The following is a 13,965-nucleotide window of genomic DNA, read 5'->3' on the forward strand; positions in this document are numbered from 1 at the left end:
GGCTTGTGGTGGGTTTCCATGGGAATAATTTTCCATGGGGAGGGAGATTTACGAGGGTGAACTTTCCAGGGGAAATTATACACTGGGGGGTTTTGCAGAATTTCTGTTCGAAATTCTTTTTATTTGTCCTACTTTCTCCAAAAACAAGATTGCAAAAAATGGATTTTCCTGCCTGTTCAAGCCAGGAGGCTATAAGTTTCCTGTAAAGGGGTTTCGGCAATGGCGATTTCATTGGTTTACTTTTCGTCTCGACCCGACGCCATATTCGAGGTGTTTTAGGCTTTTTTGAAATTCCCGTAAATTTATTTTCGTAACAAACTTTTAATATTAAGACTAATCGAGATGATAGCTGTCATTCCTTAATCAGCTACAAATGACATTTTTTTCTCACTAGCCGAATTTTAGGATTTTTGGACACCTGCTCTAGCTTATTTCTAAAGTTTGACCAGTGTTTGTTTTTTCTCCTGTCTCACCGCTTCGCTGTTAACCGCTTCGCCTGCTACTTTTAAGGTAATTTTGCACCGTCAATGAGGAGACGTTTCTTTTCAACTAGTTCTGTTGTGCGTTCAGGACTTCAGATTCGTGGTTTTGGCTTCGTGTGGCCGAAGAATTCCTCGGCTACATTCTGTGTGGAAATTTTATTTGCACCCACGTGAGTGCTATTTATCAAGACGAACCCCCGGATAAAAGAAATCCTTTGTTCGTGACTTGAAAGCAGGAAGTCTAGGAGAATCCTTCACGTAATTAGGCTGCATAGTCCAAACTTGAGGACCTTAATGGTGAATTGTGAAAGATTCCTAAGAGGTGCTCCTAAACCTATGAGTCCAATTATTTGCATTTATAGTATTGTGAACATGAATGTCTCTGTTTTAAATAAAAATGTTTTTAGTTTAATTAGTAATGCAAAGGTCAATTTTTAGGACACCCCAAAAACAATATTGCACAGCAAGGCATGGGCCTTTAGAAAAAAAAATTATATAAGCCAGATACATCAATATGGCTAATATATTCAGTGACATTGCTGGCTAGGCCGTATCCAGCGGGGTGGGGCTACTGGGTTGCCCATCCCTCCAGAATTTTTTTTTCTGAGTCGTAAAAGTGTAACAAAAATGTATATAAACAAATTTTTGATATGTATTGTAAATTTTTTTTAGATCCTCCCCCCCAAACAAAAATTATGGATACGCCCGTGATTTCTGGTACTAAATTCTTCAGTTTTATCTATTTTTGCTGAATGAAGTAAAGCGTTTCTTTTTGTTCCTCTTTATGGATGTTTACTTTTGCATCATGATTATCCTTAGTAAAAAGAGAGAAATCATCTACCAACAAATACGTAAAAGTTTTACCTTAAAACATCAAAATTATACTATATTAAATTATTTTTTTGATTCAAGAGAACAAAAAATATAGATTCTTCAAGTAAACATTATTGAAATTACTATTAGAATTGTTATTACTATTTTCCTTTAATTTGAGAGGATTAAAGACCATTTCTGGTTTCTAAATTTCACGATTTCGATTTTACTTTTTTTTCACTTTTATTACTTTTATTTTACGATTTCAATTTACTTTTTACAATTTTACGATTTCAATTTTACTAAATTTTACTTTTTCAATTTTGCATTTCTCTATTTTAAAGCCGCCGAAATGCCTTATTGAGTTAAAATTCCAAACCTGAAGATTTTACATCAGCTCTATCGGAAGAAATTTTTGATTTTCCGGACCATTTTATCTTGTTTGAAAATATCTCTTTGATTTCTAGGGGCCGGGGTTCAAAGCGAAATTTCTGTAAAATGATTGGAATTATGAAAATTGTATTCAAGAATATGGCTTAAATAGAGACGCAGGTGAGTTTAGCTTGAACTCCATTCACGATGATTTATTAAAGTCAGATAAAGTTAGGTTCATTTCACCCAAGGCGTTTAGCCTTTGTCCAATTGTTAGTTCAACTAAAACTAACGAACCAGAACCTAAACGGTCAAGGACGTTGGTTACGGTATTGCATTGAAAAAAAAAATAAGGGCGTTAAACAATATGTAATATTGTTATTTTGTATATATTCCAGTGATCTTAATTATTTTATTTTAGTGTTTCTACTGATGACGGTCGCTGCATATGTGACCGAAATATCCAGTATTTTTTGTGAATTATGACTGTCTAATGATTTATCCCCATTCGAACTTTTATTTATCGTTTTTAATTGTTGTATCCACCAAAAAAAGGAAAAAAGTTAGAGGCTTGTAGAGAGTATTCAAATGATTCTTTGGATCAATGTCAGGGGATGGAAACACAGTAAAAAATTTCACTAAACAGCTATAAATTTTATCTTCTTCAGAACGAAATATGTGCTCTTTCATTCACTGAGGCACCCAACTTGGATGAAATCGTGTTTAAGAAGCCGTATGGTATCAGCAATGTTGGACTACCAATTCCAAAACATTTTCGTTTGGAAAGGGATGAACGCCATCTAAGCATTTTAAAGATGATACAAGGAGTATTTGATAAAATCGGAAGAACGTCACATCAGGTAAATTTTCAAAAGTAGAAAAAATAACTGTACTGTTCAATTCAAATTTTTGTATAAATGAATATTAAGATTGGTCCATAGAATCCTTAAAACTATCCTTTTGGCCGAAAAGTTTAAATTGTTGTCTGTGACTCCTAGAATTTCAGAATAAAATATAGTTATTTTTTTCTTGGGGGGGGGGGGGCGGGGAGGGGTATGGAGAGCCAGGGGTCAGTTCCCATAGGTTTGGAATAGCACATAGTTATTTGTTGTTTTTTTGTCGGGGGGGGGGGGCTATGGAGGGCCAGGGGTCAGCTCCCATAAGTTTTGGAATAAAATATACTTAATGTGTTTTAGGGGTTGGGGGGTTGAGCCATGGAGGGTCAGGTGTTACCTCAAATAAGTTTGAAATAAAATATCGTTAATAAGTTTTTTGTAGGGGGGGGGGGTCCTACTATTCTCACTCAAACGCTAACACCTTTAATTTTAAAAGGTGTGACTCTGGTTCTTCTTATTTAGAAAGAGGAGTTCTAAGCTGCATTTTTTTTTTATTCTCAAATTTTTGCCTTCGGCTCCTGAAATCTGGCTGCAAAGCTCTTGTGCTCTTGTTTTACTTCAAAAGTTTGTCTTTTAATTCTGAAATTACGCTTGCCACTCCTGAAATCTGGTTGAAATGCATAGACTCCTGCTTTAGTATAAAAGTTTGTCTTCTTGGCTTAAGAAGCCAAGGGCAAATTTTCAAAAATTTGTCATTGACTCCTTAAGTCTGGCTGCAAAGCTTTGACTCCTGCTTTACTTCTGGACTCCTACTTTAATTTAAAAGCTTGTCTTTGCAAATTCTCGAATTTTTGTCTTTGACGTCGGAAAATCGGTTGTAAAGATCGGGTTCCTGATTTAATTTGAAAATTTGTCTTTTGAATTATCAAAATTGCGCCTTTGACTCATTAAATCTGGTTGCAGATGACTTGTCTTTTTTTAAATATAATGTTTTTAATTATTTGTTTTAATTTAATTTTAATTATGTTTTTTAAATTAAAATATGTTGTTTAATTTTAACTTAGTTTTAATTTAATTATGTTTTAATTACTAATGTTTTATTTTTAAAAAAATTAAACAAGAGAAACGGGTTTTAATTTCTATAAAGCTGTGAATACAAACACTTAATTAAACAAAAATATTCCGAATATTTCGGCCCCACATCCGGGAGCCTTTCTCAGCGGAAAAAAAAAATTCTTACATCAACATAAAAAAACATACTACACAAACAAAAGAATAAATATAAATAAATAAGAAAAGAAAACTCACATATTAAATAAACAATTCCATTCACTGGCGTATAAACAAAATCGAATGTTTATATTGATTGGAACACGCCTTTTCACAGTATATAAATGGAAATCTATCAAAAAATGAAAATATATTTATACATAAACTAAAACAATAAAGGTTAGCTAGCCCCGGCCCAATACCCCTAAATAGATCTCACAAGTTCATCACCCAATGTTTGAATTATAAATTGAACAGATTCGTTTGCTTGCAAGCTTAGCTGCAGTTCGTTTACCTTTCCCAGTATTTAACCCAGTCTGACCTTTGTCCGCAAGGTCATCTTTCGTATCAGAACTATTATTAAAATCAGTATTGGTTGAAAATCTTACCTGCTTTTTGATCAAACTATTATAAATCGAATTGATCCTAAAATCCCCTTCATCTCTATTGATACTAATACCCCCATATATTATCTCTTTTATTTCTATAATTTCCCTGAAGCTTTGTAAAAGTCCTACAGACGTATCTACTATTTTTGTTTGATCAAATAAAATTCTGTGATTAGGAAAATTATAAAGATGTTCTGCAACAGCTGACTCAAACGTTTCGGGTGTTTTGTTTTGTTTTAGAGCGCAATCTATGGCGTTCTTGTGTTGCTGTAGCCTATTTTCTAAAATCTGTTGTGTTCTTCCCACATAAAATTTACCACAAGAGCATGGAATTTTGTATACTCTTGTGGTATACAAAATTCCATGCTCTGTTGCCATGAAGGCGTGTTCCAATCAATATAAACATTCGATTTTGTTTATACGCCAGTGAATGGAATTGTTTATTTAATATGTGAGTTTTCTTTTCCTATTTATTTATATTTTTTCTTTTGTTTGTTTAGTATGTTTTTTTATGTTGATGCAAGAATTTTTTTTTTCCGTTGAGAAAGGCTCCCGGATGTGGGGCCGAAATATTCGGAGCATTTTTGTTTAAATTAGTGTTTTGTATTCACTGCTTTATAGAAATTAAAACCCGTTTTTCTTGTTTAATTTTTTGTAAATGGAAAAGCAGTGTGATCTAAGAAATTATTAATGTTTTATTTAATTTTTTAATATAAAGTTTTAATGTAATATAATGTTTTTTTTTAATATAATTAAAATATAATTTTAATTTAATATTTTTAATATAATATAATTTTTTTTAAATAATAATGTAATTTGTAGTTATTTGCATTTGAGCCTTAATTGTTATAGATACCCAACGACAGCTTTCGTTTAATAAAACTAGCAATAACAGGACTATTAATAGTACTATCTAATAAATAGTAGTAATAAAGTAGACAATATTTCTTAAATTTAAATGTCATATATATTTATAACCATATACAAAAAATCTTTTATTTTTTAATTAGGATGTAGCTTTGACAGATATAATTTGCCAATAAGAAAAAGTGTGTTTTTTACAGTGTTGGAAAATAGCATTTATTTTCTAATATCCTTTTTGTAAATATATATATTTCAACTGCCTTCTGGATTTTCTCCACTTAAAAGAAAAATCATCTACCAACAAAGATATAAAAGTCTCCGTATACAGCAGCCAAAAGAAAATCTTAGAAAAATATAAATAATAGGAATAATAACAATCACAAATGGTACACTACGGTACGCTAAGAATTTTGGCTATGCTTCTTAAATTTGAAAGTTAACTATATTTTTTACTCTTAAAAAATAAATTCGGTACTCTTAGATTGCAGCCTTAATAGATATATTTCAAAATGTTCTTTTTAACTTACTGGTGATCGAAAAATACGCTTTTTTCTAATATATTGTCTTGAGAAATATCCGTTTTAACGGCTAAAAATAACTGTTATGTATTTATTATATAATTATATATTATTAATTCGTTAGTTTTATATTAGATTATAACCTAAACGGATACATTGTACAAAACTAAAAGTGTTTTTAACCTCTGGTGATGGAAAAATGCATATTGTCTTGAGGTGTGATGATGTCTTTGGTTTCAACTCGAAAGTATTGATATCCACAGACTCTTAAGACCTTCAAATCTGCGACTTTCGCCTTCTTTCAAAACTTAGCGTTTGTAGTTTTTGGTAAAGTTTAATAACATTCCGGAACCGGAGTTATGTTGATTTCCACCCGCCACAATTTAAAAGCCTTAATTTCCAAAGACTCTGACTTCAAAGCATTGTTTTCCTTGGCCAACGTGAAATCTCGCCTCCGAAGCGAAATTTGAACTATCAGAAGCGAACTGTCAATAAATGGATTTTGTAATTCCAAAGCATTAGATGTCAAAGCGTAGCTACTGGAGTCAGAGTTAGTTGATTTTCACCAACTTGAACTTGAAAGTTTAATTTCCAAAGACTCCAAGTAATTTCCAATAAGCTCCAAGGTCTTAATTTATTTGAGTCTTTTGGTAGAGGATTAAGACTAACTTTAGAACCCTAATGAAAATTTACCTTTCGAGGCCTCAGAACCAGGGTTGCCACCCCTAGTGATTTATCACTATTTCTAGTGTTTTTTTGTATTGCCTTAACAATAAAATCATTAAATTTGCACATAAATCACTAGATTATTGAAGAAAATAACTAAATCAACCAGAAAATCATTAAAATCTTGAGATTTTTTGTCATTAGGTGGCAACCCTGATGAGAACCCTCCTTGAAAATACTCTTGATAAAACAAACTTCCCCGACCCAAAGTTATTTTTCCCTCAGTAGCTTGCCTTCAAGTAGGTCAATGCTTTCTCAATTTTTTTCTTTTTTTCTCTGCCATTCTTTCTCTCTCAATTTTTTTTCAATATTCGACCTTTTTCCTGTTAACTCTGATTGTTTTTGTTTTTATGTTTTATCTTTTACTGTCTTTTCTGAACATTTCTTTTGGCAGAAAAAAATTCTTTTAATAATAAAAAAAAAAAAAAAAAAATGTATTATCAGGACGAGCCGTTTTTGGCTCGTATTTTTCTGGGAATATTTCTAGTCTACGCTGTTACTATGAAAGTAGTATAGAATTGAATTAAGGGGGAATAGTTTGCCACTTGGGGTAAGAAGGAAGTATTTAGGGAGGAGAGGGAAAGTTGGTCCTGTGTTATTGGTCCTAGTTGGTCCTGTTGTTCCTGTTTATTTAAATTGCAACAGAAGATTATGAAGTCATTCCAATTCTAATTTAAAACTGAGCTTGATATTTAAAATTTGTATGTAACTACAAAATAATAGAGCTAGTGAATATATTGTATGTTCATTATGTTCGTTTTTTTGTCATGAAACTGCTGAAGCTACGTTAAGGTGAGTGCTGAATTTCGCGTCATTTGCAGTTGTTGGATTCGACGTTGCATTGTAAAAAAAGTGTCCAAAATGCCGGGTACAAACAAATTTCTTTTCTTGACCAAAACAATAATATTATAGTAATATATTATATTTATTTAAAATAAATAAATGTTTTCTATTTGCTCATGGCGGATCTGTACTATTAGTGATTTTTTCTTTTTTTCAAGAAATCTTTTAGAAAGAAAAATCCTAACAAATTTTGCTCTGAATAAGGCATACCAACTGGAATCCACATGGTGGTATTCCTATGCAAATTTTCGCAAGTATTTCAATTAATCCCCATGTGACTGTGAACGCCCTCAGTTTGTCGAAATATTTAATGAAATGCCAGCAAAAAAAGACTGCTTTATCGGCTCTTGCAAAAAGCTAGTAAAATGCTAGACTTTTGTCATTTCACTTGCCATAGTGCGCTTGGGCAGTTGGCCTTCGCAAATATGGCTTCGTATGACCTCTATCTACTCCCTACAGTTGACTATGGGTTAGGCCCTCGCACACTTGTTATCGTGTCATGACATTTCCAGGTTGTTGTTTTTTCTTCTGTCCGAAAAAAAAAACAGAACCAAAAAAGCACCCTCTAGTGTTGCCCGACAAACCATCAAGCTAACTACTGAATTATAAACAGAAACATCTTTGGTTTTTAGTTTATTTATATCTTTTTTACTTATTCTTTGGATTGAGCCAAAAATTAAAGACTCTGTTTTGCCAAAAGAGAACAAGATAATTTTTTTTTACATTTCCAGCTATTTCTTTACTTTTCCTGTTTCCTGTAAAACATTTATGTTTACAGGAAACAGGGGCAGCAGATTTGCAGCATTTAAAAAATGTCAACTGAAAATTCTACACATCGTCTCTTTCATTCTTGAGATATTGTGAAAAGTACATTTTATTTCATCCCGTTTGCCATTGAGCAGTCGTTCATAAAGCGTTGGAGACAAAAAATTCAAACTTGTCTCCAAAAAGAATAAAAAAGCAAAAACAAAAGCATAAAAAGCCCATTGTGAAAGAGGGGGCGCCCCCTCATTTATAGAGTAACTTCAATTTCTTTTAAGTCTTATTCTCGTTCATTATATAGCTAATTGATAATTTTCAAACGATTGACTCTCTCAGAATTTTTAATTAATTGGTTTTTTGGCCCTCCTTTTGGTAAAATTGTTTTTGTTTTTTGTTGTTGTTTTTTTTTGCTGCTAAGTGAACGCCCCTTTGCTGTGGCATGACCTTTTTGCTACTTAAAAAGAGCACTTGAACTGTTTATTGCCGTTCAAATGTGCTGTTCTCCCGATTTTCAAGGACCATTGGTTTGATACGCTCCCCCTCCCTCCCAGAAAAGAAGAACAAACAAATAAACACACATCTGTGATTATTCTTCTTGGGTAAAAAAGAAATGCAAAATTTCGCATTTTTGTAGATAGGGAGGTAAAATCTCTGCATATTGTTCTCGGATATGCTGAATTTGATGGTGTAATTTTCCCAAAGATGACTTGTGCATTCTGGAGTATTTTTACCAATTTTCAAAGTTTGGCAAACTGACTTCGAATTTTAAAATTAATGATTCTCATATATTTAGTATCCCCATAAAATGACAATTCTCTTGATATACATATTGCTGCTCAGTTACTGTTAACCGTCTAAGTATATAAACTTCGTAGCCGTATATGTTGTTTCAGCTACTAAAAGCACGATTTTCTCCTCACTTACAGTTTGTTACCATATACTGTTTGATAATATTTGAAAACGAACAAACTGATGAATAATTATTACTTTAGAGGAATTTCCGCTTTAATCCTTTAACATTGCAGGTTAACTACATACATCAGTCATTCGTTTTTCTTTGATTTTTTTATTTTTGAATGGAATCACTATACGCTGTACTGTTAGTGGCGCTAGTAGTTCATAATGCATATCTCCCCATTCTTAAATGGCTAAGATCCAACTAAGTTTCAATTCTTTTGGAGTTTCACAGTGTTAGATATACTACTACTACTACTACCACTAGCTCACTGCTACTACAAGCCACCCGGGGCCAAAACAGCTACGTACGCTCCTCCATCCCAATCTATTCAAAGCCTCCCTCTTTACACCATCCCAAGAAGTTCCTACCCCACCTCCTACCCCATTCGGGGACGACCTGCTTTTCGTTTGGCCCTAGACGGTTGGCTGATAAAGAAAATCTTTGGCGATCTGTCATCCTTTATCCGAAGAATGTGTCCTAGCCATCTCATCCTTTTTTGCACCATAGCCCACGCTTCAGAACCATATTTGACCATTGTCATCAATGTAGCTTCCAATATTCAAATCTTGGTTCACTATCTTATGTTCCTATTCTCTCAAACTTTTTTCAACTGTGAAAAGAACACCCTGTGCCTTGGCTATTCTACTTCTAACATTTTCACTGGGCCCACCGTCGTTGCTAATAATACTACCTAGGTAAGTGAAGTTGTCCACTTGATTGATCTTATCATTACTCAACATAACCTCTTCCGTTCCCTTAATCCTAGTCTTAGAAGTAGTCCTAGATGTAGGATAGTTTTATTCTATCCTTGTAAAGCTCCATTTCCAAAATGTTAATAGAAATGATTTTTCCTGGAGGGAGTTGAAGGGGTGGGGAGGTATGGAGTTGTATTTGAATGGTAGTTGTTACCCTTGGGATGTTTGGGATGTTATATTAGATTAATTTATTGCAAAAACGACCTAGTTAAACACGATCCGTAGGTAAACACCCATGGGAAGACATAAATGCACTGGCACTGGGCGGTGCCACAAATTAATTCGACATACTTAAAAAATAACTTTTAGATTTCTAAGTAAATTTTAAACTTCATTTTCGCACATACTGATGAACATCACAGAAAAGACAGAAGAAAAAAGAAGAAGAAGAAGATAATAACAAAAGAAAATAAATAATAACATAAATCTTCAATCTCTGAATCCTGGTTCCTCACCCCCCCCTAACAAAAATTCTTTATTTTTTTTTTTAAATTCTGGTGTTAAGTCACCTTAACACTATCTGGGAGGGAATTCCATACCCCCTGGCCCAGATGTTTCATTTGAGATCCAGTACGACTTCCACTCCTATACCATGTTACCAGATTATTAGCATTCCTTGTATAATAATCATGCAAATCACTATTTTGTCGAAAAAAATCTAAAAACACCGATGGACACACTTCATGAAAACACTGGTAAGTAAAAACCGCAGCCTGGTAGGCACGAATTTGTCTCACATTCATCACCTTTAATTTCCTAAAACAAGCTACTGTATTATTAGTTTCTTTAACAAAAAGATGATTGTCTTTATTTTTTGTTATTATTATTATTTTTTTTAATTAGTCTAGGATGCTTCTAGTAATATTTATGTAGGTTTGTTGTTATTAATTTAGGATACATTTAGGAATGCTTATGTAGTTAATCGTATTTTCAATCTTTTTTTTAAAATAGTTTTTCTTTTCAATATCATGTTTTTCAATATCGTGTTTCTTTTCAATATCTATTTTTTTAAAATACTTTTTCTTTTCATTATCATGTACACCATTTTGTGTAGCTTGGATTTCTCGGCATTATTTGAAAAGCAATCGGAAATTAAATATTTTTTTCTTTTCAACTGAAAGTAAGGAGCGATATTAAAACTTAAAACGAAGAGACATCATTCCGTACATGACGCGTTAGCAAAATTTAAATTTTTCCCTAGCGTAGTGATTTGTATTTGTAATTGTTTATATTTTTGTTTATTATGGTAAATAAAGTCAAAGTCAGGTCAAACTTTTTAATTTGAAGGATGATTTATGCTTAATGAGTTTGGAAGAAGCAGTCAAATTGATACAAGTTCATGAAAGGGCAAGACAAGGAAGAGTTCGAGCTCAACTTATGCTCCAGATACGAAGGAAGGCTGAAAAATCTTTGAAACCATCTGCAGTTGCAAAGCAAACTAGTGAAGAAAAAGCAGCGCTGCGTATTCAAGCAGTTTGGAGAAGTTTCAAAGTTCGAAAGTTTGTGAAGAACTTGAGAGACAGCGAAATGATTTTTCTCGGAATGGTAAGGGAATTGATTGGTAAGGGAATGGTAGGATGACAAAGATATTTGGCTATAGTCTTGATTAAACAAATCTGCAACTTAAAGTTATGTAGAAAATGATCCAAAATATATGAGATGATTTTATGAGGTTTGCGGTATAATAGAAATTAGCCAAGTTTAACTGCTTATTTAAGGAGCCTGAAAGTTCAGTTTTTAAACAAAGCCTTCTTAGTCTAATTTTCAGTCTTCTCAGTATCATTTTATTATCTATTTTGAAGTGATTCGTCGTAGAATGGTAAATTGCATAGGTAATTTTTATTAATTTCCTTGGTATTTTTTCTTTTTTACAGTTTTAGCTATTATTTTGGTTTTGCTATTCTTCATTCAATGTAATATCATTGAATAGTGGTCTAATAAAGATTCAATATAATAAAAAAGAAAATTGAAGCAAAAATGGCTATGGTGTTGGTGAGTAAATTTCAAAAAGAAAATGTAAAATGAATAATGCAGCCAACCGCTGCTTACATTTGGGAACAGAGTGAATCCTTCCCTCCATGTTGCCCCTCCCCAATAAAAATGCTGGATATTCGCCCCTGTTCATAATCATTTGAAGGAAGGTAAATTTTGAGATTCAAATAAAAGATCGTGAAGGACTCAAAATGTTTTATTTGGTTTCTGTGAAATCTATCAGTACCAAGGACAGTGAAAGGAAATCCGACTGATGGAAATGGTTCAATGGAAACTTTCGTAACCATGTATACATTAGAAAATTACAAATATTTTGGATTCAATTTTAATGAAAAAAACCTTCAAATGTAGTTATGCAGCTTTTGATAATAGCAGATGCCAAATAAAAAAAAACTGGGTTAAAAATTGGCAAAAAATAAGCTAAAAACATATGCCACAACACAGCTTAAGAATTGTCTTTGGGGATCAACAGATTATTAGTGTTTGTATTTTTACGAGCAAACAGTGTTGTAAAATTTTACTGGTTAGCTCTGCTTATTTATTTTCGCGTTTTAACGTGGCAACGTTAAAATGTGGTACTACCCTAAAAACTTCATAATTTTTTAACTTTCTTTGAAAATTCAAAGAAAGTTTATTTAGCTTTACTTTGAAGGTATAGCTGCCTTAGTGAATCAGCATAATTTTTAATGTTTGGGTTTTTTACGGACGAAAAGTATTATCAAAAATAAGTAATTAATTTCACTAATTTATTTCCACGGTTCAACGTGGCAACACTAACGAAAATATGGTAATATCTTAAAAACTTCATAACTTAGAAACAGCTTAAATGAAAATCTTTGAAAATTGCAGTGTTCAGGTGCAAATTAAAGCAGGTGGCAGAAATGTTACCATTGTGATGTCCCTGATATAACTTTCTGAATGCCGTTTAAGCGGTCTGTCAACAGTACTTTAAGCATAAAATCAAAAAGTTTGCAATGCTACAACCCTAAGAAAAAAAAATCATCTTAAAAACCAAAGGTTTATCGTACTACTCTTAGGTAAAATAGTAGAAACACCTTTCTTTGTCACATAATTTTAAAGTTTTTAAGCTTTTTTCATGTTCAGGTTTCATAGTTGTGACATCATTTTTATTGTTATTACTTAATGAATATTTACTTTTTAACTACTTTTAAAGTCAGAAGATAACTATAAAATAGTTTTTCATGTTCAGGTTTCATAGTTGTGACATCATTTTTATTGTTATTACTTAATGAATATTTACTTTTTAACTACTTTTAAAGTCAGAAGATAATTATAAAATAGTTTTTCATGTTCAGGTTTCATAGTTGTGACATCATTTTTATTGTTATTACTTAATGAATATTTACTTTTTAACTACTTTTAAAGTCAGAAGATAACTATAAAATAGTTTTTCATGTTCAGGTTTCATAGTTGTGACATCATTTTTATTGTTATTACTTAATGAATATTTACTTTTTAACTACTTTTAAAGTCAGAAGATAACTATAAAATAGTTTTTCATGTTCAGGTTTCATAGTTGTGACATCATTTTTATTGTTATTACTTAATGAATATTTACTTTTTAACTACTTTTAAAGTCAGAAGATAACTATAAAATAGTTTTTCATGTTCAGGTTTCATAGTTGTGACATCATTTTTATTGTTATTACTTAATGAATATTTACTTTTTAACTACTTTTAAAGTCAGAAGATAACTATAAAATAGTTTTTCATGTTCAGGTTTCATAGTTGTGACATCATTTTTATTGTTATTACTTAATGAATATTTACTTTTTAACTACTTTTAAAGTCAGAAGATAACTATAAAATAGTTTTTCATGTTCAGGTTTCATAGTTGTGACATCATTTTTATTGTTATTACTTAATGAATATTTACCTTTTAACTACTTTTAAAGTCAGAAGATAACTATAAAATAGTTTTTCATGTTCAGGTTTCATAGTTGTGACATCATTTTTATTGTTATTACTTAATGAATATTTACTTTTTAACTACTTTTAAAGTCAGAAGATAACTATAAAATAGTTTTTCATGTTCAGGTTTCATAGTTGTGACATCATTTTTATTGTTATTACTTAATGAATATTTACTTTTTAACTACTTTTAAAGTCAGAAGATAACTATAAAATAGTTTTTCATGTTCAGGTTTCATAGTTGTGACATCATTTTTATTGTTATTACTTAATGAATATTTACTTTTAAAGTCAGAAGATAACTATAAAATAGTTTTTCATGTTCAGGTTTCATAGTTGTGACATCATTTTTATTGTTATTACTTAATGAATATTTACTTTTTAACTACTTTTAAAGTCAGAAGATAACTATAAAATAGTTTTTCATGTTCAGGTTTCATAGTTGTGACATCAT

The 13,965-nt window shown here is 31.7% G+C and overlaps 1 protein-coding gene across 1 annotated transcript in view; it reads left to right on the forward strand.

The window, feature by feature from the left end:
• LOC148946572 (dynein regulatory complex subunit 11-like) overlaps positions 1-13,965 on the forward strand; it is a 130,240-nt gene that overhangs the window by 43,445 nt on the left and 72,830 nt on the right. The window contains exons 4-5 of the mRNA XM_089097157.1: positions 2,336-2,527; positions 10,875-11,132. Coding sequence (XP_088953283.1) covers positions 2,336-2,527; positions 10,875-11,132 — 450 coding nt within the window. The remainder of the gene's footprint in view (positions 1-2,335; positions 2,528-10,874; positions 11,133-13,965) is intronic.

This window comes from Artemia sp. Qi Xiang Cuo, chromosome 11 (assembly GCF_049724085.1).
Source record: "Artemia sp. Qi Xiang Cuo chromosome 11, ASM4972408v1, whole genome shotgun sequence".
Classification (NCBI taxonomy): Eukaryota; Metazoa; Arthropoda; class Branchiopoda; order Anostraca; family Artemiidae; genus Artemia; species Artemia sp. Qi Xiang Cuo.